Source organism: Apodemus sylvaticus, chromosome X (assembly GCF_947179515.1).
Source record: "Apodemus sylvaticus chromosome X, mApoSyl1.1, whole genome shotgun sequence".
Classification (NCBI taxonomy): Eukaryota; Metazoa; Chordata; class Mammalia; order Rodentia; family Muridae; genus Apodemus; species Apodemus sylvaticus.
The window spans coordinates 26861913-26886163 of NC_067495.1; the positions used below are offsets into that span (position 1 = coordinate 26861913).

Here is a 24251-nt window from a genome sequence, read left to right on the forward strand (position 1 = left end):
GCATGGAGTAAGCTAAAGATCTAACTCATTTTTTTTCCTTACATGGCTTGGTCTTTATTTGCTGCTCTTTCCCTTTGCTAGTTGAAATGAATCCCATTTTTTCTTTATAAATTACACTTATTTTCTTGGCCAAAGTAATCCATTTCAGTATACCATAAGAGAATTATTTCTCTCCAGACTACTAGCAGGCTGATAATGAAAGTTCTCTCATGTAGGATCCATTCAAGTATAGCTACCCACCACTGGTAGATGATGACTTCCAGACACCACTTTGTGAAAATGGGCCAATTGCCAGTGAGGATGAAACCTCAAGTAAAGAAGATATAGAAGGTGATGGTAAGGAAACCTTGGAAACGATTTCTAATGAGGAGCAACCAGCTCTGTCTGAAAAGGTAATTATAGGAATAAACTAAAATGGAATCAAAAGTTGTCATCTAAAGCTTGGGACATAGTTCAGTGGTACAGTCCTTGCCTAGCATACATGATGCCCTAGGTTTAATCCCCAGCACCAGGGAGGAAAGTGCTGTGGTGTCTTCCAAGCTCTGCTAGGAGTCCTTGAGATAATCCAATTACCTTGACTCTACATTTTTCTTGAAAAAAAAAGACGAAGACTGGATGAGGGGAACTGAATTACAGCTGAGAAAAGAGCTGATTCCGTGCTTTGTACAAAACATGAACTACATCTCAAAGGAATTGATGTCAAAACTTTATTTAAGATTAAAAATAAAAGTGATTAATTTGAAACTTCACCAAATCTAGTTCCTCTGAATTTCATTTGAAGGGCTTGTTAATTGTTGATCTTCACAAAACTTAGCAATAGCTTGCCTGATAAGTATATTTAGAACAAAAATTGTTAAGTCTGTCCTGTTTATAAGGAAATCATATAAGTATTTTTCCATGGTCATGTCAGTGTATGCTAAACATGTCATTCAGACATGCTAAACATGTAAAAAACACTATGATTTGTATTAAATTCAGATGGTTATTTGTTCTTCCAGTGGCCTGTTCAACTAGAACTAAAATATCTTCATCTTTCCTACCTTGTTTCTGTTTCTTCTTTTTTTTTTTTGATGTGTAGAGTAACCCAACTGAGTCTACTTCCAAAAAAGATGAAAATGAAAAAGTTGATTCAAAGACGAGAACTTTTAAAAAGCCATTGAGTGTTTTTAAAGGACCCTTATTACACATCAGGTAACAAAGATTGTATTGACTGCCTTCATGTAACATATCTTGATCATCTTGGCTGAGGCTGCGGTGCTAGAAGATTAAGAAGATTAAGAAAACTTCTACCCAGTCATTAAGAGTAGAGTGCAATTCGTGCAGAGTACAATGTGCCTTGTTTTCCAGACTTAGTGACCATTTATGTCATTTTTATTATTTCAGAGTGTGTGGCATAGCCGTCATCACACTTCAGATAGGAATATTGAATATTCATTAATTAATAAATCTTAATCATGCTTGGAAAAATAAAAATAAGGGCATGAGTTTGTTGATTTGACCTTCTGAAAGACCAGCTTGCTCTACAAGAATGAAGCTTTAACTAAACCCTAATGGGAGACATGTTTCTCTCTGTTCCAATTTATTAATCCAGAGGTGTCGGATTGGGAGCTGGGGATAGAGCTCATAGTTGGAATGCTTTCTTGCATTATGTGAAGCCCTGAATTTGATCTCTTAACACTGAAAAATAAAAGAAGCCCAGAGCTATTTCCTGTATTATTATGTTCAGTATTGCTATAGCAACACTAGTCAGTGATGACCTAATGTGGCCTTTTGTCCCTTTCCTTAAATCTTTCATGTGTAACTGTGTTTGGAGTATATCATCCGTCAGCAATACAGCCAGACGTCTACAGAATTTACTCTGAAAGTCCTAATTGACAAAACTGGTTTGTCTACATATGGGTTGAGTCCTGTTGGAGTGGGATATATCACCATTGTCTGTGTATATATATCTGAGTAAGGAAAGATGTATAACATAAACTTTATCTCCCATGTTGTTTCTTTGCCATTTTCCATTTTGGAGTTTACATGTTTGCACTTTTTCTTCTGCTGTTTTGGGAGTCAGTGTTCCATGCCTCTCAGAAGGGCCATCTAAAGAAAGCATAGATCCTCACCTGCAACTCTTGAGAGTTAACGGTGACAGAAGCCAGAAAGGCAGGTTAGAATAGGAGATTTTCCAGGATTGAATTGTGAACATGACTCCATGACCTGTTCCCCGATCAGATTCCTAGAGCTTGTCCTTCACATGCACAAGGACTTCACCAATGCCATCTCCCCATGCTGCCTGTGATTTTTCTACTGTTTACTGAGAGGCGTAATGACATCTATAACATTGCCGTGTCTCCATGTCTCCTGTTCATTGAGCTTCAGAAAGATCTGAGCAATCATGCACTTTTACTGGCTTGCCCAAAGGTGGGCAAGGTCATCTTTAACCATGTCTTTTCTAGATTAGTGAATATTCTTCATGTGCCTGACATTTCTGATGTAACATAACAGATAGAAACATACCTGCAGCTGGGCTTACCAATGCAAGCTCTCAATTCCAGCACTCTTAAAATGCAAAAGGTTCACACTTGAAGGATAGCCTAGGCTACCTAAAGAGTCTGAAAACCTTTCTGTTGGAAGGGTGTGTGTGTGTATACAACTTAAAGCAAAAACACTAGCCCAGATATCCTTCTGGTTGTGTTGAGGCATCTGATAAGTTTGGCTGTTAAACTACACATTTTTTTTCCAGAGAGTTGAGTCTTCATTTTTGGTTGTAGATAATCCAGTAGCAACTAATAGCAAACTTGGAAGCTTGAGTCTTAATAGTTTACTAGTTTAACTGCCCTGTGGAACTACTCTAAATTTCTTTTCCTTGTCTATTTTTTCTTCTCCATTCTCAGAAAAGCCATTCTGTAGGAAGAAATTATTCCGTTACTTAAATATATCCCTAATAATCTTTCTATGAGCTTATGTTCTTCTCTGTTGGTGTAAAAAGGATGCTCATGGCTAATCTGTTTGTAATTAGGGAACACTGAAGCAGCAATTTCTGCTGTGTTTTGATAATAATCCATAACCTCCCAAGGAATTTAAATAGAATCACCTTAGATTGTGTTGATTATAGGATTAATTCAGCATCTTCATAATTCTCTCCACTGTTCCTTTCCTATTTTTCTTCTGACCTTAGGGAAAATCATAGGGCTTCGTAGCATGCATAGCATCAGTAAGTTTAATATATAAAATGGTATTAGGTAGATGTTTTGGTCACCATCTTTTATAAGGAAGTCTCTTTATACCAGTGAACATAAACTATTGGCCAAACATTTTTTTTAGACTGATGAATCCAGTGCTGTTTAGTCTGAGTACTACAAATGCCTTCTTTGTTTTCCACCTAGCCCAGCAGAGGAATTGTATTTTGGAAGCATTGAATCTGGAGACAAGAAAACTCTGATAGTGTTGACAAATGTCACAAAAAATATCGTGGCCTTTAAGGTAAAAAAGAAAATCTTAAAGTCATAATAAATGATAAGGGTGTGCCAATAGCAAGTGATTTGGGGCATTTGAGAGTTGTAGTCAAATAATGAACAGCTGTGTGTAAAATATTTAGCTTGTGTTGTGTGTCCCACCCACACACCTGTCCTGTATTCTGTTTTAGTAGAAGGCTAATAGTGAGTTTAGTCTCCTATACTTCATATTTGGTGACACATTAGTATCCAAAAGAAACAACACTCCAAGTTATATCACATGTGAGGGAAAAGGCACCTTTGATTGGATTGTTTTATCCTTCAGAGTTGTGGTAAATTAAATGTTTTATCTAATGAAGATTGTCCTCTGGCCTGCACACACATGTGCATGTGTATGCCCACATACACACAACAAGAGGAAAGCTTGGGCCAAGTGCATGCCCTTAATCCCGGCTCATGAGAGGCAGAGGCAGGTGTGTCAGTATGAGTTTGAGGCCAGCCTAGTCTACATAGCCAGCAATGGACCAGCAATGGCTTCTCAAAAGACCTGTCTCAAAAAGGTGTATGTGTGTGTGTTTGGGGGGGGGGGGGGAAGCCAAGTGACAATAGGGCTTAAAAGTAGGTTTTTAAATAACTCAGGATACTTTTATCTTTTTGCTGAGACAAATAACAGTCTACAGGTAACTTCTCTCTTTGTTTATTAGCTGTTCTTTTTTTTTTTAACCCATTCTTAAGCCTTGCCTCCGAAACAGCATATGATTATGTGGTAAATATGTTTCTAAATAGGTGAGAACCACAGCTCCAGAAAAATACAGAGTCAAGCCAAGCAACAGCAGCTGTGATCCCGGAGCTTCTGTTGATATCATCGTTTCTCCACATGGCGGTAAGTTGTTCCTTATTCTCTCTCTCTCTCTCTCTCTCTCTCTCTCTCTCTGTGTGTGTGTGTGTGTGTGTGTGTGTGTGTGTCTGTCGCTCTCTGTGTCTCTCTCTGTCTCTTGTCTCTCTCTGTCTCTCTCTCTGTGTCTCTGTCTCTCTCTGTCTCTCTGTCTCTCTCTGGCTCTCTTTCTCTCTCTCTCTGTCTCTCTCTGTCTCTCTCTCTGTCTCTCATGTTCAGATGTAGTTGACCAGCATATGATGGACTCCAGAGGATTTTTTTGAGTGCTTTGATTTGGTTACAGTTTGGGGGTTGGGGTGTTTGTTTTCTGGGTGGTAGTTTATTTTGTTTTCTTGGTGGGGGAGGGTGTTGTTGTATGGGGGTTTTGTTTGATTTTTGAGAAAGAACTTAAAAGTTTGGCAGGTACCGACAGGGGAGGATCTGGAAGGCCTGTGGGGAAGGGAAGTGTATGGTCAAAAATATATTTCAACTTAAAATGTTTTACATAAAATATATTTTTAAATAATAATAATGCCTTAAGACACATATCCAGCCTCCCTGTGACAGTTCATATTCATATGTTAAATTACCCTTTTGAAATGCAGGCTTAACAGTCTCTGCCCAAGACCGGTTTCTCATAATGGCTGCTGAAATGGAGCAGTCATCTGGCACTGGGCCTGCAGAACTGACTCAATTCTGGAAAGAAGTTCCGAGAAACAAAGTGATGGAGCACAGGTAAGCGTGTCTACTCACAGCCTCTCAACCGTGTTGGAAGACTCAGGCTCAGAACTTGGACACCGTGAGGAGGGAGGCCGACACTGTTCTTTCCTTGCAACTGTTAGATTCTTGGGGTACCTGGATTGAAGAAGGGGAGCTACTCAAGGACTGACCAGTCAGTGTGCAGGTGCACATCTCAGACCTTCAGGTCCCCCTTGTCAGAATGCTTACCTGCTTCATAGACTGGTGGGGGGAGGAGAGGGGCGTCGAGATAAAGCAAAGGGGTCACTGGTAAATGCCATCCATTGGAGCATTCCTGTGCCAATGTGGCCCTGGAGCCACGCCAAGAATCCATTCACTCGGTTCTCATATGAAGAGACAAAGTAGATAACAATTACAAAAGCTGCTCAGAGAAACAGTATCCTATATAAAAGGCAGTGCACAGTTAATATGTCTGTGTGTGCCCCTGTATATCAGCTGTCAGGAATGTCTTTCAATGTCCAAGGGAAAGTAAAGGAAACAAGGAACGTCTTCTTTCTAATTTGCTTTACTTTATACCTTTTTAAACTGGGATAACAATTTATTGTAGTGACATCAGTTTTGTTCCCCCCTCCTCCACATTTGCCAATATCCAGAGACATCTTCCCTTTTCACAACTCAGCAGTTAGGCACGCGCGTGCTGGAGGGAGGGGGGCAGTAGGCATCTAGCAAGTGCTCCCACACCTCCTACAGTATATTTGATGGACACCACTCCACCGAAACAATGAGCCCCCCAGACTAGTACCACTAAGGTAGAAACCCTGGTTTATAGAGTAGTTAAGGAGAATCTTTCTGCAGGCCATTGACTAGGACCTGAAGAAAATGAAAGAGGAAGTCACGTTGTGACTGACTGTAACTACAGAAAGAGCTTTCTGGTAGCGGGTAAAGCAAGTTATAAGAAAAAAGAAATGGACTTGACTTGCACAAAAAACAGCAAGGAGTTCCATTTTTCCATAAGGGGGTAGGGTGGCCAAGAGAACACTTGGTCATTGCTTATGAGGAATTTTCTGAGGATTGCCTGGCCTAGAGGAGCATTCTGTGGTCAAAGGACAGCTCTTGTCAGGTCATTAAAGCTCAGGGGAGAAAGTGTCTCACGGAGCAGAGCGGAAGTGAACAATGGTACCAAGCACTGCTATTCAGGAACAGAAAGAGCAGAGTGCTGCCAATTGGGGCTTGATGGTCACATCAGTGATGGTTTCTTAAAGAGCACTTTCAGGAGGCAGGAATCACAGAAGCCAGAGCCCATGCTGAAGAGACAGATGGAGACCTCTGGGCTAAACTAGAGGTACTGCACATTGCAGAGCAACTAAAGTTGATGAAGCAGTCTTGGCTTCTGTTTGTTATAGGATTTTGCCTTTTGTTGTTATTGTTGTTTTTCTTGTTTGTTTGGGGTGGTGGCTTTCTTTCTGTTTTGTATTGGCGTGTCTTGTTGGCATGGGGGGGGTATGTGTTTTATGATAGGTTGTCTCATTATGTAGCCATGGTTAGCCTCAAATTCTCGTGCCTCAGTCTTCTGAGTATGTGACATTTCAAGTACTCTCCACTGTCTAGCCTGTCTTGAGGTTTTGAAAGTGAGAAATCTGAGCACCGTTTAAATAAACAGGCTGGGGAGATAGGTCAGTACTAGAGTGCTAATTTCCTATGTGTGAGATCCCATCCCCTGTACTGGCAAACAAACAAACAAAATGAGGGACATAGAAATAGACACCTATAACTGCAAAACACAATACTAGGAGGTTGCAGCAGGATAGTCAAGACTGAGGATTACATGGACTACATCCAGAAACCATGTTTCAAAGAAGAAAAAAGTTAACAAAAAAATATTTCTAGCATCTCTGGAAAAGTTTTATTCAGGTTGGACTCTGAGGAGAGGTACTCCTGCTTTTCATTAAATAATATAGTATGCATAAAATTTCAAAGTATATGAACAAAAATGCCTTTGGTCGTGCTTTGTTAGATTTGGTTTAGTTTAGTTTGCTGTGTTCATGAAACAGGACTTTACTATGTACTCCAGTGGCGACCTGAGACTCAAGATCTTTTTGGTTTTGGTGAAAAGCATAAGAAATTGTCAAAATATTAAGAATGAGTTACATAAGAAGAAGCTGATATTAACTCAGAGTGCTTATGAAGCACTCAAAATGAGGGGTTTGGTTAAAGTTTTACTTTTTTTTTTTTTTTTTTTTTTTTTTTTGCTTTGGGTTTTACCAGTTCGTAATGGCTGCCTTCTCTGGGGCTATCCGGAGAAAAATCCCCGTTCCCACCTAGAAGGTGGGAGGGATCCTGGTGCTTTGGTACTAAAAGCTCAAGTAAAAGTAAATCACCATCCCCTCCATTCTCGAAATTGGAAGGTAATCTGGGTAAACTCTACTGAACAACTTAGAAAAGGCTTTCTATTGAATCTCCTGGGGCGGGAGGCAAAGGGCAAAGCCTCCACATAAGGTAGCTAAAAGGGACTGACTCAGTGGGGATAAACTCAGTGGTTTAGAAACAGGCACAAAGCCCCAGGTTTGATTTTTTTTTCCAGTGGAGAAAAAAAAAAGACCCCAGAAGAAAAATAGATAAATATAGACTGAGCTACTTTCTGAGTTGAGCCTAGAGAGGTGAATTGAACCTTTCCTCTCCCAGTGCACAGCTACTTGCATTTAACTCTGCATTTCCTTAGTTGGCTTTCAGAAAAAAAAAAAACATATAAAGCTTTGAAGAAGTTGTTTCCTTTGAATTCCATAGGTTACGATGCCATACAGTTGAGAGCAGCAAACCAAACAGTCTCATGCTGAAGGACAGTGTTTCTGCCTTGTCAGATAAAACCAGTGAAGATCTGTACCTGCAAGTAAGTGCATGTTCTCCCTCACTGAACAATTGCCAGTGCCAGTCAGCACCACAAAGCCATCTGGGCTCCACTAGCAGAGACACTACCAATGTTTGGGGTTTGCTCTTTGTCCATCAATTTCTTCCTTTTGGTTTTGATTTTGTTTCCTTTGTGGGGCTTACAGTTTGTTTGTTGGGGTATCTGTTTTTGTTTTGTATCGGTTTGGGGAGGCTATTCGGTTTTGTTTGCTTGGGTTTTTTTTTTTTCCGGGGGGTGGGGGGAGCTTGCTTTTTGAGACTAAGACTCACTTTGAATCCACTCTGGCTTAGAACTCCTTGTAATCCTCCTGCATCAGCCTTCCAAGTGCTAGTTACAGGTATAAGCCACCACACCTGGCTTGAAAGTGCGCTCTTCTTTATGAGGAGGCCAGTCAGAAATGGTAAGTGCCAGATTGCAAAGGTGTCTGCATGTTTAAAACCTGGCAATTTTACTATGGAATCAGAGACAAATACTAAAGCACACGGTGCTTTCGTGAGTACAAAAGACACCCTCTAGTATAAAAAAAACAAACACCATCTAATGCATTTCAATTTGAAAGAAACAAAGAGGCTTCATGCATAGAACTCAGCGGTGGAATGCTTACTTACCACACAGTGCCTGTGTGTGATGCCCTTAAGAAAAGAGAAACCGAAGAGATAAATATCTCAAAGATGTTTGGACCTCCAGGAAGTGAATACTCTATTCCCATCTAAACTAGAAAATTGGACCTTAGAGCATCAGGGACATAACATAGGTCTTTACCAAACGCATCGGATACCTCCCTTGCATTTCTAATGCCCAGCTTTTCAGAGTAGATGGGCCCCATCCCTTAGTGTTCAGAGTTCTGATATTCCAGTTTGACATTCTCATGATTGTTTTATTGATATCAATCTCTCATCCTTTTTTTCCCCCATTCAGCTCAATCGTTTACTAGAAAGCAATAGGAAACTGGAAGACCAACTCCAGCGCTCTCTCTGGTTCCAACAGCTACTGCTTGCCTTAACAATGGTCTTGCTTGCTTTTGTTGTTTCTTTCTTTTATTCATTATATAATTGAAAGTGGCGCCTGGTCAAAATCATAAAACTCCTTCAGACATTATCTCGAGAAGGTATACAGACCCCACCCAAACTTTTCCACACAGCTACCAGAACTACTACTACACATCTGGGCTTCCTACAAGGAAATAATGCTGCACATGGGAGTGGGCCTAGCTTGAAATTAAGTTGTTTGGATAGAGAGATATTCAAGGCATTGATTATTAGAGACTATAGCTAGGTAGGAAACTAAGTAAAGGTATATGCATTGTATAAATTAATAGCTTAAACGTAATTTATTTTTCTTTTTGATTTGAATGCTTTCAAAGCAAAGGTTTATCATGTAAATACACTAACTGAGCTGAGAAGTCTAAGTAATAAGCTTCACTGTAGCCAAAAAATAATGTAGTCTGCTTTTTTTAAAAAAATTACCAAATTACTAGCCAAGCTAACTTATTAGTTTTTCTATACTCTGTATGTAAAATATGTATATTAAAAAGGAAGCATACTTAAGCAGAGTAATTTATGTAATCACAACTTTGTAACTTGGAGAACTACTTCCAGATGATAGTCAATATTCTTTTGGAATGTGAAGCTATTTAATGCCAAACCTCCTTAGCCTTTGTTTCTCAGTGTCACTGAGTAGCCTGCCTCTTATTAATCTGGGCTCTTTAATGAATACTCAGTTTTCGATAAAATATGGAAAGCTACATGTGGTTGGATTTTCTTTGATTTCTCTTATCAGTGCCCAGAAGGAATGTCTCTGAAAGAGCCCCCCTTTCTAGTCAATTCTATGCAGTTTCCCTAGGTTTGGACACTGAACCTTTTGCCTGGTTTATTCTAAGGGCCTACTTTTCCATTGTTCCATCTTCGTCTTCATTCCAGGGCAAAGCAGTCTCTGTGGACCACAAATTATGCCACTTTCACCCTCATTTTTAAATCAAAGTCATTATGTAACAACTTTGAAAGTCTAGTTGTTTTAGATGTCCATTACTATAACCTTGGATTCCAAATGGTCTTTGTTAAAATTGTTGGTGAGAAGGAAACCTTAAAAAGTATTCATGTGTGCAAATATAAAGCAAAGCAGAATGGCTTAGAGAATGGGAAGAACTCTCACTCCCAATGGCTTCTCTGGCCCAATGGATACTCTGCCTTTGGTATACTTAGACTCACTCATATGGCTCCTAAATTCCTACAGAGGTACACCGTGCAGAAGCAGAGGCTAATCAAATAGTTTTGTGTTATCATTAACATGACCAGTTTTCATCACTTTAGGTTCAAATCTATGTCTGCCTTTTAAAGAAAGAAAGGTTCTCTGCCTAGCAAATGAATATTTAGCCATGTCTGGAAGTCTATTATTCTCAGGAGTAGAGTTGGGGGCTCTCATCTTGAAGAAGTTGATTCCCAAACCGAGTTTTGAGGAGTGATGTAACGAGCTCCTTAAAAGTCGGCTGAGGAAATAAAACCTTAAATGGACACTAGTGTGATGCTTTGTCTTAATTTGGGTTTTTCTGTTTCAGTTTGCCACCTCCAGATGTGAAACAGACTGCAGTCCACCCTAAGTACTGTACACAGTATCTATATCCCTGTATGTTCACAGTGACTTCCCAAGTGGTAGATTTGGGGCCTTAATATAATGTCATCCCAAAGTATCTGTATGCTTTTCATTCCTCATCAGATAAACAAGCAATTAATTAGCCAAGATGAGGAATATAATTGTCCTAACAGTGTCCCTTTAATGTTTCATAAGAAAATCATGTTGACACACTAAACACCCTTCTTTGCTTGTTGTCTGGTCAGCTGAATTTAGTAGCATCTCGTTAGCATTTCTGTGTGGTGAATGTGACTAAAAAGGACTTTGGGAAATTAACATAATATCAACAGTAACTGAACTCTTCTGCTAATCTTGATTAATCTATATAGTTATATTTGATTTTGTCCTGTCTTTATTTGGTTTAATCTAATTATGTGCATGATTCTTTTTGGTATTCTGATCAATAATTTTCTCTTTAATCATGTCATTGCCTTTTCATGATCAAATTACTAGGGATTTTCATTTCGATTTTTGTTTTCACTCGGGAATGGAAATTAATACATTTTCCATGAAAACATTAATAAAAGATCATTAGCTTGATCTGCAAGTAGCCTAAAATACAAATGCTGGTTAACCTTGTCTCAAATTTCATAAAACCATAACTTTTATATCTTGCCACTAATTTTGACTGGATTTAATAGCACTTTATTGTACAATTATAAAAAATATATTCCTAGAATTGTTGCCAGTGTAATTTCTCTAATGTTCTGGTGCTTTTCATATATTTTCAGTATTTTTATTACTATATTGGTATTTTCTTTGTATAAATTGATCAAAAGAACATGTTTTCTATTTTAATATGTTTTAGAAAATAATTACATTTATGAAATAAATATCATCAGGAAAAAATCTAAATCTCTTGTCTCTAATTGATAAACATTTTTTAAAATCAATGTTCAGAGCAACTCTGCCCTTTTAAAGATCACTGTAATTCTGTCTGGATCTGCTTTGCATTTTTCTAAGGACAGCACTTCAGGCTTCCAAATATGAATCCCTGTGTCGAGAGACCCTGTCCTCGAGTTGTGTCCTGTTTCTCCTTGTCCCTGTGTCTAGCTTAGGGTGCACACCAATGTAGTTCTTAGCATTAAATTCACTCACTGCCTTGCCTTGAGGCTTTTCAGCCCTTCCTGGAACGACAGGGTACCCATGTACCATACATCTTTGTACCTGAGGGACCAGTACATCCAGGGACTTTGAAGATATCAGTGCAATGTTGATTGTTTCCACAGTGAAATGGAAGCCTTAGGAAGATGGGTGATGGATACACAAAGTCAGACCACCCTGGTGACAAAAGAGGCCTTTGAAGCTGATAACATTCATCCCTTCACTATTAGAAGACATAACTGTCCAACAACACAGTGCTTTCCTCAGAAAAATAAATAAATAAAATGAATAATTTGTTCTCCTACATTGAAAAACATATAGTTCTAAACAGAGATCAAGTAGGAAACAAATCCAATACATGTGATAAAAGAAAAAGACACAATGGCAGAAGATTAGTAGACAGAATAAAGTGCCAACCTGAGACTGGATGATCTTTCCTAAAGGAAGGCTTTTATAGGCATCGAGTTACTTGGGCGAAATCTCTAGTTAGGGAAGGGTTGATTGCTACCCTTTCTTCCTGCAATTTTCATTACCCACTGGAGAGTTCCTGACATCACTGGTCCCATGAGCTATCCCAGACACACAGGATGTTTCCTTCATCAAGAGCCCAAAGAAACTGGCTGGGATTCTTTCTGTTTGTTCCAAGTAAGACGGGGTACACATACCACCGATGACCATGTCACCTTCCTGTTCTTCGTGTCTGGGAAAAGGTAGCCCACATATATCTTTTCTCTATTGGTTGATACCTTACACTTGACAGGTTTGAGAGTGAGAAATTGCACATTTAACCTGTCTACTGACGCTGGCCTCCTTTTACCTTCATAGAACAGTTCACAGTTTAATTTGCTGAACATTGCACCTCACTGAAAACTAAATGTCAATCCTGTAAACTTCCCTTTTCAGTATTCCTATCTTTGTCCGGGTACTGCAATCACCAAATCATCTTTTCCATTTGCATACTGATAGTTTCCTTCCTCTGAATAGTCAGTGTTGGCTTTTAATGTCCAAAATCTCATACCTTCCTGACCCCACTCATAGGCCATAATCTTCTGTCCATGTTAAAACAAAGAAACCTAGGACTGGAAACTTAGCTTAGTCTACCAAATTGTTTGCCTTTTAAATTTGAGGACCTGAATTTGATCCATCCCCTAAGTACACATTAAGAAAGAGGCAAAAGGAAGGTGGGGCGGGGGGCTGGGCATATGGTTGCACACTTGTAATTCAGGTACATAGGAAAACATAAGAATCCCAAAGCTCAAAAGATAAAAATGGTGGCTAGTGCCTGAACAAAAGCATGTGAGATTGTCCTCTGGATCATATACACACACAAAAACTATCCCAAAATTGCAAGATAATTGGTTTAATTGATCAAAGCATATGAACATTACAGGGCAACAACTCAACAGGTTTTTCATGTTCCTTTTTCCTAATACCCTGCCTCAGTATATCATAAAATCGTGGGGTTTATGGGTAAGGGAAATGCAGATTTTACAAGTCATTCTTTCTCCCAAGATTACATGGCTATGCAATGTCAGAGCCAAGTTGAACCTCCTTCCCTCTTGTAATTCCTGTTAGAGCCAACCAAGGCTGCCATGTCTGAGAAACTGGTTAAAATGTAGACTGGGTAGATCCAACACAGCATTACCTTCACTGAACAGTGTGGGAAGAAAAAGAAGATGAACATAAACGGATCAAAGACAGATGATATAGAATAGCTGAAAAACTAGTTTTGTGAGGCTGGAGAGGTGACTCTGTAGGTAAGAGCACTTGCTGAGTAAGTATGAGGACCAGTAGGAGGAAGACTGCAGCTTCCTGGCCACTAGCCTAGCTCCACATTCCCTTAGGTAACCCTATTTCAAAGGAATAAGGCCAAGAGCAAGAGCAGGACACCCAATATCTCCCAGCATATTTTGTTCATATTTGCACTTCTAACACACAGAGAGACACACCATACTCTGGGAAGGGGTATACATAGGCATGAGTGTGTGCATGTGCATCCACCCCACCACATACACACAAAGTGAGATTTTTAGTTTTTTTTTAGTTGTCTAAGCTATAGACAGACTGTTATAAGGTCCCTCCATTCTTATCTTCTTGTGTTCAATCAAGAGCCATAGAAAATTAAGCATGTTTAGTTAAGCTAAGCAAAGCAAATATTCCAGAGAGATTCAAGTGAGCTCTGCTCCAGGGTGGGGAGCAGCCCAGTGGATTGTACAGTGTGAATTTTAAAGGGGTTCATATAAATATTTTAAGGAGGTGGCATACTCATGGAGCATTTTTACCCTTCTATTATGATAGACTGAAGCTCCTTTTGAAGATATTTCTAGTCATAATATAGAAAAATCCACGGAAGTGGAAGAGGTATCCAAACAAATGATATTTTAAAGATGTCAGATATTTTGAAGCTGTAGTCCCTTCATTAGAGCATGTGTGTGGGAGAGTGCTAGGGTCCTTTAGTTTGATTTGTTGGTGGCAGAAGGCTTTACTGTCAGCTCTTAGAAGTTACTATGCTCATGTCTTTTTTCTGTAGACCAACACAAGCCATTCACAGTGGAGCTGACCTCTCTTGAAATCTCTTCTCTCCAAAAGGACCCAGTTCCTTTTAAAGGTCTGTCTAATTAGGTCATGCCAACCCAGAGCAATCTCCTTCAGTAGTAACTCAAAAATAAAAATAATTCTTTTGGAACCTCAATTAAGTCTGAAAACTCTGACATATAGCTTAACTTAGGAGAGTGATGTAACATTACATTCTCAAGTCCCATCCCCACAAAGCCAGTAGACAGCTCAGAAAAGGCTGTGTAGGGTGGGACTTAAAACATCCCAATTCTGTACCCTAGGAAATAGGGTCAGAGCTCAACCTTGCCTTCTGTGATGGATGGAGTTGAAGTTACAGATGTTCTCCATTTGAAAGAACACCAATTAAAGAACATCAAATAGGCATCATGTGGCAGGCTCTGGGATAATGTGTCGCTGGACTAGCTTCATTCCACACAAGTGAACTTTCCTTGACTGCAAATCTTAAGAAAAAGCACAGCCCCTGCCTTGAACATTAATTCTGCCATAACGGCTCTCAAAAAAAAAATTCTGATAATGAGTTATTTTGCTAGGACAAAAGGCACTTCCAGTAATTGTGTAGTTTTCTAAATGGCACTGTAGTAAAAACCAACATACCTTGTAAAAATTTTTCTTTCCTTTTGGGAAAATCAGTCCACTTCAATAGGTTTCTTTAAACTTAGTTTTCTTAGACATAAGGATTCTCTGTGAAAAAAACTAAATGAAACTGTTAACACTATAAAAGGGAGGAAGGAAGAAAAGGAGAGCACATAACCTCTTTCCCAGGACCTGCATGAAATTTCTGACATCATTGAAGCTGTCCAATTTATTTTGAAACAAATTCTAATGCCTTAAAAGTCCCCCCCCCCACATACACACACACAAATCCTCTGTGCGTTTTCAAGTAGTTCTCAAGCTCTGTGTGGATGTTGAAAATCACACTAATTTCCAAATTCTAGAATTTGTATGAGACCCGTGATTGTGTCCCTTCCCTAGCCATTCCCTTTCCTAGCTAGAGCTGAGATTACAACAAACTCTGAAATAAGTTATCTTTGCATAATGTAATAACAATGCAGACAATGGAAGCATAACTTGTGATGTATCAGACTATGACATGGAATAGCTTGTATGGTATATTATATTAAAGAAAGTGTGATTCTGTTCAGCTTGGGATGGAGAACTGGATGTGATTAACGTAAGACCAGAATCACTTATGGACCAGGCTCTCTTATACTAGCACACAGATTCATTGAATAGAACTTGCTTGCACTTAAATCTGAACTGAAATGCTCTCAGCCAGGAACATGCAGATGCTATAGAGCAACATGAGTCAGAAATACAAAGATTGTTGACAGCTGACAACTAAATGTCAAAACAAAAATGCTTTCACTATTTGAATCCTGTGACTCCAACTACTTCCTTTCACTGGTGCTGCAGACTACAGGAGGTTATTTTTAGGAGGCCATAAAAAAAGTATGATGCAGTCTGTCTGGAAAATATAGCTTTTTTTTTTAATGTGGCTGACCTGATAGGTAGTTGAAAGAGAAAGTTGGAAGGAAATGTGTATATATATATATATATATATATATATATATATATATACATATAAAGCAAATCTTTTTTTTTTATTTTTATTTTATTATTATTATTTTTTTTTTTACAAATCCAGCACTTACCTAAGATTTTTGAAAACACTTAAGACCATAGGCATTAAAGGCAGAGGTCTATCTCACAAAAGCAACATTTTTAAGTCACTGCTTAGGACAGAATCTATTATAATCTGACTTTTCCTTAAACAGTAAGGAAAATATCATGGCAGATATAGATAAAATAACAGAGGCAGGCATAGAAATCTCCAACGTGATGAGTGTGAACTTTCACTGTAACAGCAGGTAAAGCATTTGTTTTATTTTTACTGTTTTAGTGAAAAGATAGAGGTCATGTGTCATAATAAATATATATTTCTTTCTTATTATTTATTTACATATGTATTCAGTGCCGCGATCCAAACCCACAGCTTCAAGCATGCTACACAAGTACTCTACCCATAAGGACACCTCTAGCACACAAGTATATCTTTCAAACAACATGCCAGGGTCCTAGAGAGACAGCTTAACAGTTAATAGCACTGGTTGTTCTTCCATAGGACCCAAGTTAGATTCTCAGCCCCTACATGACAACTCCCAACTGTCTGTAACTTCAATTTCTGGTGATCTGACTCCCCTCTTCTGGCCTCTGTGGTCATTGCATCTAACTAGAACACATAATTACATACATGGAGGAAAAAAGTACACAAACATACAAATAAATAATTCATTAAAAATATAAACAAAACTAGATATTGGAAAGATTCTCTTGTCTTAAGAGTCACAAAGGAATTGAGGGGGAGGATTAGCCATTTTCTTTAGTTTCATGTTACTGACAAAAGCAACTGCGGGGGAGGAGGGGCTTTATTTTAGTTCAGAATTCCAAGTTATTGTCCATCATCCAGGGTAATCACTGTTGAAGAAGCTGGAGAGAACTGATCTCCATAATCAGAAAAGAGCAATAGATACCTATTAGTGTTCAGCTGGATTTTTTCTTTTTATCAGTATAGGGCCCAGCCCAAGGAATTGTGCTACTCACATTCAGAAGTCTCTACCCCAATTAACTGAATTAAGAAAATCTCTCAGAGCTAAGCTTGTTCCACAGCCCACTGTACACAGGTCCCGCCAGGAGAGAACTGTTCTTCCAGGAGTGCTCTCACTCCAGGGCTCAGAGGTGAGTTAACTACTTTTTCTCCAATAACTGTCCAAAGCAGGAACTGCAAGGAGCACACAGGACACAAGAATAGTATGGAGTAGCTGGGACAGGATCATTCTGGTCACCATCTGCACCTGGGAGCTAAGGCTATTCCACAAAGGTTTCACAAGTAGAGACCTGATCTCTGAGGAGTGCTGTCACAGACTTACAGGCCCATAGGAGGGACAAGCTCCAGCCAGAGACAGCAAGACCAATTAACACCACAGATAACCAGATGGCAGATGGTGAGAGGCAAGGGCATAAACATAAGCAACAGAAACCAAGGCTACTTGGCATCATCAGAACACAGTTCTCCAACCACAGCAAGCCCTGGATACACCAACATACTGGAAAAGCAAGATTGGGATTTAAAATCACATCTCATGATACTGATAGAGGATTTTTAAGAAGGATATAAATAACTCCCTTAAAGAAATACAGGAGAACACAGGGAAACAGCTAGAAGCTCTTAAAAAGGAAACACAAAAATCCCTTAAAGAGTTACAGGAAAACACAACCAAAAAGGTACAGGAATTGAACAAAAACATCCAGAATCTAAAAACGGAAGTAGAAACAATAAAGAAATCACAGAAAAGCAAGAAAATAATCTTCTTTTACCGAACCAAAAAAATAGCCACATAAACAGAATTGAAACTCTAGCAATAAAAAAAATAACAGGAAGCAACAATCACTCTTCCTTAATATCTCTTAATATCAATGAACTCAATTCCCCAATAAAAAGACATAGACTAACAGAATAGATACATAAACAGAACCCAACATTTTTCTGCATACAGGAAACCCACCTGAGTGATAGCCCCTACCTCAGAGTAAAAGATTGGAAAACAATTCTCCAAGTAAATGGTCCCAAAAAACCAGGCTGGAGTAGCCATTCTGATATTGAATAAAATCAACATTCAACCTAAAGTTATCAAAAAAAAGGTAAGGAAGGACACTTCATACTCAACAAAGGAAAAAATCTACCAAAAGAACTCACAATTCTGAACATTTATGCTCCTAATACAGGGCACCCATATTCATAAAAGAAACTTAACTGAAGCTCAAAGCACACATTACACCTCAACAATAGGGGCAGACTTCAACACCCCTCTCTCATCAATGGACAGATCATGGAAACAGAAATTAAACAGAGATACAGTGAAACTAACAGAAGTTATGAACCAAATGGATTTAACAGATATCTATAGAACATTTTATCCTAAAACAAAAGAATATTAGTTCTTCTTAGCACTTCATGGTATATTCTTCAAAACTGACCATATAATTAGTCACAAATCAGACCTCAATAGATTCAAGAAGATTGAAATAATCCCAAGCCCCCTATTAGATCACCATAGACTAAAGCTGGTCTTCAGTAACAATAAAAACAATAGAAAGCCCACAACCTAGAAACTTGGAATACCCAAGACATAATCCACATATCAAATGATGTTCAAGAAGAACAGAGCAGTGGCCCCTGGTTCTGGAAAGGCTCAGTGCAGCAGTGTAGGGAAATACCAGAACAGTGAAGTGGGAAGGAGTGGATGGGGGAACAGGGGGAGGGAAGAGGGCTTTCAGGGAGTTGGGAGCCAGGAAAAGGGAAATCATTTGAAATGTAAATTAAAAAAATATCGAATAAATAAAAGAAAAAACTTTAAAAAAAAGAAAGCCCACATACACAGGGAATCTGAACAACACTCTACACAATGATAACTTGGTCAGGGAAGAAATAAAGAAATTAAAGACTTTAAGAGTTTAATGAAAATGAAACCACAACATCCCCAAACTTCTGGGACACAATGAAACCAGTTCTAAGAGGCAAACTCATAGCACTGGGTGCCACCAAAAAGAAACTGGAGAGAGCATACACTAGCAACTTGACAGCACATCTGAAGGCTCTAGAACAAAAAGAAGCAAATATACCCAAGAAGAGTAGATGGCAGGAAATAAGCAAACTTAAACCTGAAACCAACCAAGTAGAAACAAAAAGAACTATACAAGAATCAACAAAACCAAGAGCTGGTGCCTTGAGAAAATCAACAGGATAGATAGTCCTTAGCCAGACTAACCAGAGGGCAAAGAGACAGAATCCAAATTAACCAAATCAGAAATGAAACAGAAACCAAGGAAATCAATGTATCATCAGATCCTACTACAAAAGCCTGTACTCAACAAAACTGAAAAATCTGTATGAAATGGACAATATTCTAGAAAGATACCCAGTACCAAAGTTAAAACAGGATCAGATAAATGATCTAAACAGTCCCATAACCCCTCAAGTAATAGAAGTAGGCATTAATTGTCTCCCAACCAAAAAAAGCCCAGGACCAGATCGGTTTAGTACAGAGTTCTATCAGACTTTCTTTTTCTTTCTTTTTTTTTTATTCGATATAATTTTTTATTTACATTTCAAATGATTTCCCCTTTTCTAGCCCCCCACTCCCCGAAAGTCCCATAAGCCCCTTTCTCTTCCCCTGTCCTCCCACCCACCCCTTCCCACTTCCCCATTCTGGTTTTGCCGAATACTGCTTCACTGAGTCTTTCCAGAACAAGGGGCCACTCCTCCTTTCTTCTTGTACCTCATTTGATGTGTGGGTTATGTTTTGGGTATTCCAGTTTTCTAGGTTAATATCTACTTATTAGTGAGTGCATACCATGATTCACCTTTTGAGTCTGGGTTACCTCACTTAGTATGATGTTCTCTAGCTCCATCCATTTGCCTAAGAATTTCATGAATTCATTGTTTCTAATGGCTGAATAGTACTCCATTGTGTAGATATACCACATTTTTTGCATCCACTCTTCTGTTGAGGGATACCTGGGTTCTTTCCAGCATCTGGCAATTATAAATAGGGCTGCTACGGACATAGTAGAGCATGTATCCTTATTACATGGTGGGGAATCCTCTGGGTATATGCCCAGGAATGGTATAGCAGGATCTTCTGGAAGTGAGATGCCCAGTTTTCGGAGGAACCGCCAGACTGCTTTCCAGAGTGGTTGTACCAATTTGCAACCCCACCAGCAGTGGAGGAGTGTTCCTCTTTCTCCACACCCTCTCCAACACCTGCTGTCTCCTGAATTTTTAATCTTAGCCATTCTGACTGGTGTAAGGTGAAATCTCAAGGTTGTTTTGATTTGCATTTCCCTAATGACTAATGAAGTTGAGCATTTTTTAAGATGCTTCTCCACCATCCGAAGTTCTTCAGGTGAGAATTCTTTGTTTAACTCTGTACCCCATTTTTAATAGGGTTGTTTGGTTTTCTGGAGTCTAACTTCTTGAGTTCTTTATATATATTGGATATTAGCCCTCTATCTGATGTAGGATTGGTGAAGATCTTTTCCCAATTTGTTGGTTGTCGATTTGTCTTCTTGAGGGTGTCCTTTGCCTTACAGAAACTTTGTAATTTAATGTCAATTCTTGATCTTAGAGCATAAGCTATTGGTGTTCTGTTCATAAACTTTCTCCCTGCACCGATGTCCTCAAGGGTCTTCCCCAGTTTCTTTTCTATTAGCTTCAGAGTGTCTGGCTTTATATGGAGGTCCTTGGTCCATTTGGATTTGAGCTTAGTACAAGGAGACAAGGATGGATCAATTCGCATTCTTCTGCATGCTGACCTCCAGTTGAACCAGCACCATTTGTTGAAAAGGCTATCTTTTTTCCATTGAATGTTTTCAGCCTCTTTGTCGAGGATCAAGTGGCCATAGGTGTGTGGGTTCATTTCTGGATCTTCAATCCTGTTCCATTGATCCTCCTGCCTGTTACTGTACCAATACCATGCAGTTTTTAACACTATTGCTCTGTAGTATTGCTTGAGATCAGGGATACTGATTCCCCCAGACGTTCTTTTGTTGCTGAGAATAGTTTTAGCTATCCTGGGTTTTTTGTTGTTCCAGATGAATTTGATAATTGCTCTTTCTAACTCTGTAAAGAATTGAGTTGGGATTTTGATGGGTATTGCATTGAATCTGTATATTGCTTTTGGCAAAATGGCCATTTTAACTATATTGATTCTACCGATCCATGAGCATGGGAGGTTTTCCCATTTTTTGAGGTCTTCTTCCATTTCCTTCTTCAGAGTCTTGAAGTTCTTGTCATACGGATCTTTCACATGTTTGGTAAGAGTCACCCCAAGATACTTTATACTGTTTGTGGCTATTGTGAAGGGGGTCATTTCCCTAATTTCTTTCTCAGCCTGCTTATCCTTTGAGTATAGGAAGGCCACTGATTTGCTTGAGTTGATTTTATAACCTGCCACTTTGCTGAAGTTGTTTATCAGCTGTAGGAGCTCTCTAGTGGAGTTTTTTGGGTCACTTAGGTAGACTATCATGTCGTCTGCAAATAATGATAGTTTGACTTCTTCCTTTCCGATTTGTATCCCTTTGACCTCCTTATGTTGTCGAATTGCCTGAGCTAGTACCTCAAGTACAATATTGAAAAGGTAAGGAGAAAGGGGGCAGCCTTGTCTGGTCCCTAATTTCAGTGGGATTGCTTCAAGTTTCTCTCCATTTAGTTTGATGCTGGCTACCGGTTTGCTGTATATTGCTTTTACTATGTTTAGGTATGGGCCTTGAATTCCTGTTCTCTCCAAGACTTTAAGCATGAAAGGATGCTGAATTTTTTCAAATGCTTTTTCAGCCTCCAATGAAATGACCATGTGGTTTTGTTCTTTGAGTTTGTTTATGTAGTGGATTGCATTGATGGATTTCCGTATATTGAACCAACCCTGCAATCACGGGATAAAGCCTACTTGATCATGGTGGATGATCATTTTATTGTGTTCTTGGATTCCGTTGGCAAGAATTTTATTGAGTATTTTTGCATCGATGTTCATAAGGGAAATTGGTCTGAAGTTCTCTTTCTTTGTTGGATCTTTGCGTGGTTTTGGTATCAGCGTAATTGTGGCTTCGTAGAAGGAATTGGGTAGTGTTCCTTCTGTTTCTATTTTGTGAAATAGTTTGAAGAGTATTGGTGTTAACTCTTCTTTGAAGGTCTGATAGAATTCTGCACTGAAACCATCTGGTCCTGTGCTGTTTTTGGTTGGAAGATTTTCTATGACTCCTTCTATTTCTTTAGGCATTATGGGACTGTTTAGATGGTCTAGTTGGTCCTGATTTAATTTTGGTATTTGGTATCTGTCAAGGAAATTGACTGCCTCTGGGTGCACACCGAGTCTCCCGCACTTCCTGGAGACCGAGCGTTGTAGCCCTGGCCGTTCAGATCCCAAAGCAGGCACCCGAAGGCTCCCCCTGGGGCCCGCTGGATTAACCGGAGCACACCGACTTCTCCCCGCTGGCCTGCTGATGTGTTCTTGGGTGCCCTTGCAGCTCTAGTGTGCTTTGCCCCAGATTGTGTCTGTGAACCATATGGAGCCCGTGTGCACCCCCAGGGAGCACTGACGGTGTATGCTGCAGGGACCTCACCTGCGTGCTGATCACTCCACTGGGCAGCTGTTCCCCCAACCGGGCTGGTGCACACAAGGTTAGCCTGGTCGCTCAGGCCCCGGGTCCATGTAAAAGCCTGGGAGGCCAAGGTCCGAGCAAAGTTCTCCTCAGGCTATGACTGTCAATGGGGTCCGCCAGGTGACCAGGATGGCGGGCGTGCGCGCTCGCGCTCCCCGAAAGCGCCAGGAGAGTCTGCTGGGCTAACAACCTCCTGGGCGGGTTGACACACAGATGGCCCACCAAGCCGCCCAGTTCTTGGGGTCAGTCCAGGGCCTCTTGCGGCCTAGAACCCCGCTTTGTTAGCCTCAGGCTATGCTTGTTAGCCATCTCTGCCCTCCCGAGCTCTCTGGGTCCTGTAGGCAAAATGGCGGTGCTTCGCGCCAGCCAGGGCAAAAAAAACCTCCTGGCTGGGTTGGCACCCCGATGGCCCCCGGAACAGCCCAGGGCCTGGGTGCAGGCCAACGCTCGTCGGGCTCAGACCCCCGCGATGTTGGCCTCGGGTTATGTTTGTGTACCTCAGTCTGTCCAATCTCTCTGGAGTCCGAAACCAAGATGGAGGTGAGCCTCTCTCTCTATCAGACTTTCAAAGAAGACCTAACACTAATACTCTTCAAACTATCCCACAAAATAGAAGCAGAAGGAACACTATCCAACTCGTTCTATGAAGCCACGATTACTCTGATACCTAAACCACACAAAGACTCAATAATGAAAGAGAACTTCAGACCAATTTCCCTTATGAATATCGATGCAAAAATACTCAATCCAAGAACACATCAAAATGATCATCCATCATGATCAAGTAGGCTTCAATCCAAGGATGCAGGGATGGTGCAATATATGGAAAGCCATCAACATAATCCACTATATAAACAAACTTAAAGGAAAAAAGCACATGATCATTTCATTAGATGCTGAGAAAGCATTTGACAAAATATAACACCTCTACATGATAAAACTCATAGAAATATCAGGAATCCAAGGCCCATAACTAAACATAGTAAAAGCAATATAAGGCAAACCAGTAGCCAATGTCAAACTAAATGGAGAGAAACGTGAAGCAATCCCACTAAAATCAGGGACTAGACAAGGCTGCCCACTATCTCCCTACCTATACAATATAGTACTCAAAGTCTTAGCCAGAACAATTACAAAACAAAAGGAGGTCAGAGGGATATGAACTGGAAAGAAAGAAGTCAAAATATCACTATTTGCAGATGATATGATAGTATACTTAAGTGAACCCAAAAACTACACCAGAGAACTCCTAAACCTGATAACTTCAGCAAAGTGGCTGGATATAAAATTAACTCAAACAAATACGCGCTCTTCCTCTACTCAAAGGATAAATAGGCTGAATAAGAAATTAGGGAATCAAAACCTTCATAATAGTCAAAAACAATATAGTGTATCTTGGTGTGACTAAGTAAGCAAGTGAAATATCTGTGTGACAAGAACCTGAAGTCTCTGAAGAAAGAAATCAAAGAAAATCTCTGAAGATGGAAATAGCTACAATGCTCATACATTTGGCAGAATTAATATAGTAAAATTGACCATCTTGCCAAAAGCAATCTACAGATTCAATGCAATTCCCATCAAAATTCCAACTCAATTTTTCAAAGAGCTAGAAAGAGCAATTTGCAAATTCATTTGGAAAAGAACTGGCTGAATCACCGTCCCTGACCTCAAGGTGTACTACAGAGATTAAGAAAAAAAATGTACTACATGATTAAAAAAAAACTGTATTGGTACAGAGACAGGCAGGAAGATCAATGGAATAGTATTGAAGACCCAGAAACGAATCCACACACCTATAATCACT

General features: G+C 39.7%; 1 protein-coding gene across 4 annotated transcripts in view; it reads left to right on the plus strand.

Moving 5' to 3' along the window:
- The window catches only part of Mospd2 (motile sperm domain containing 2), a 42439-nt gene extending 31092 nt beyond the window's left edge, over positions 1-11347 (plus strand). For 2 of the 4 annotated variants that reach the window (XM_052170453.1, XM_052170454.1), the window contains exons 9-15: positions 216-392; positions 1079-1191; positions 3375-3471; positions 4230-4326; positions 4923-5052; positions 7801-7903; positions 8840-11347. In XM_052170453.1, coding sequence (XP_052026413.1) covers positions 216-392; positions 1079-1191; positions 3375-3471; positions 4230-4326; positions 4923-5052; positions 7801-7903; positions 8840-8977 — 855 coding nt within the window. In that variant the 3' untranslated portion in view covers positions 8978-11347. The remainder of the gene's footprint in view (positions 1-215; positions 393-1078; positions 1192-3374; positions 3472-4229; positions 4327-4922; positions 5053-7800; positions 7904-8839) is intronic. The other 2 variants (XM_052170455.1, XM_052170456.1) reach the window with 1 other exon arrangement.
- The last annotated feature ends 12904 nt before the right edge of the window (positions 11348-24251 follow it).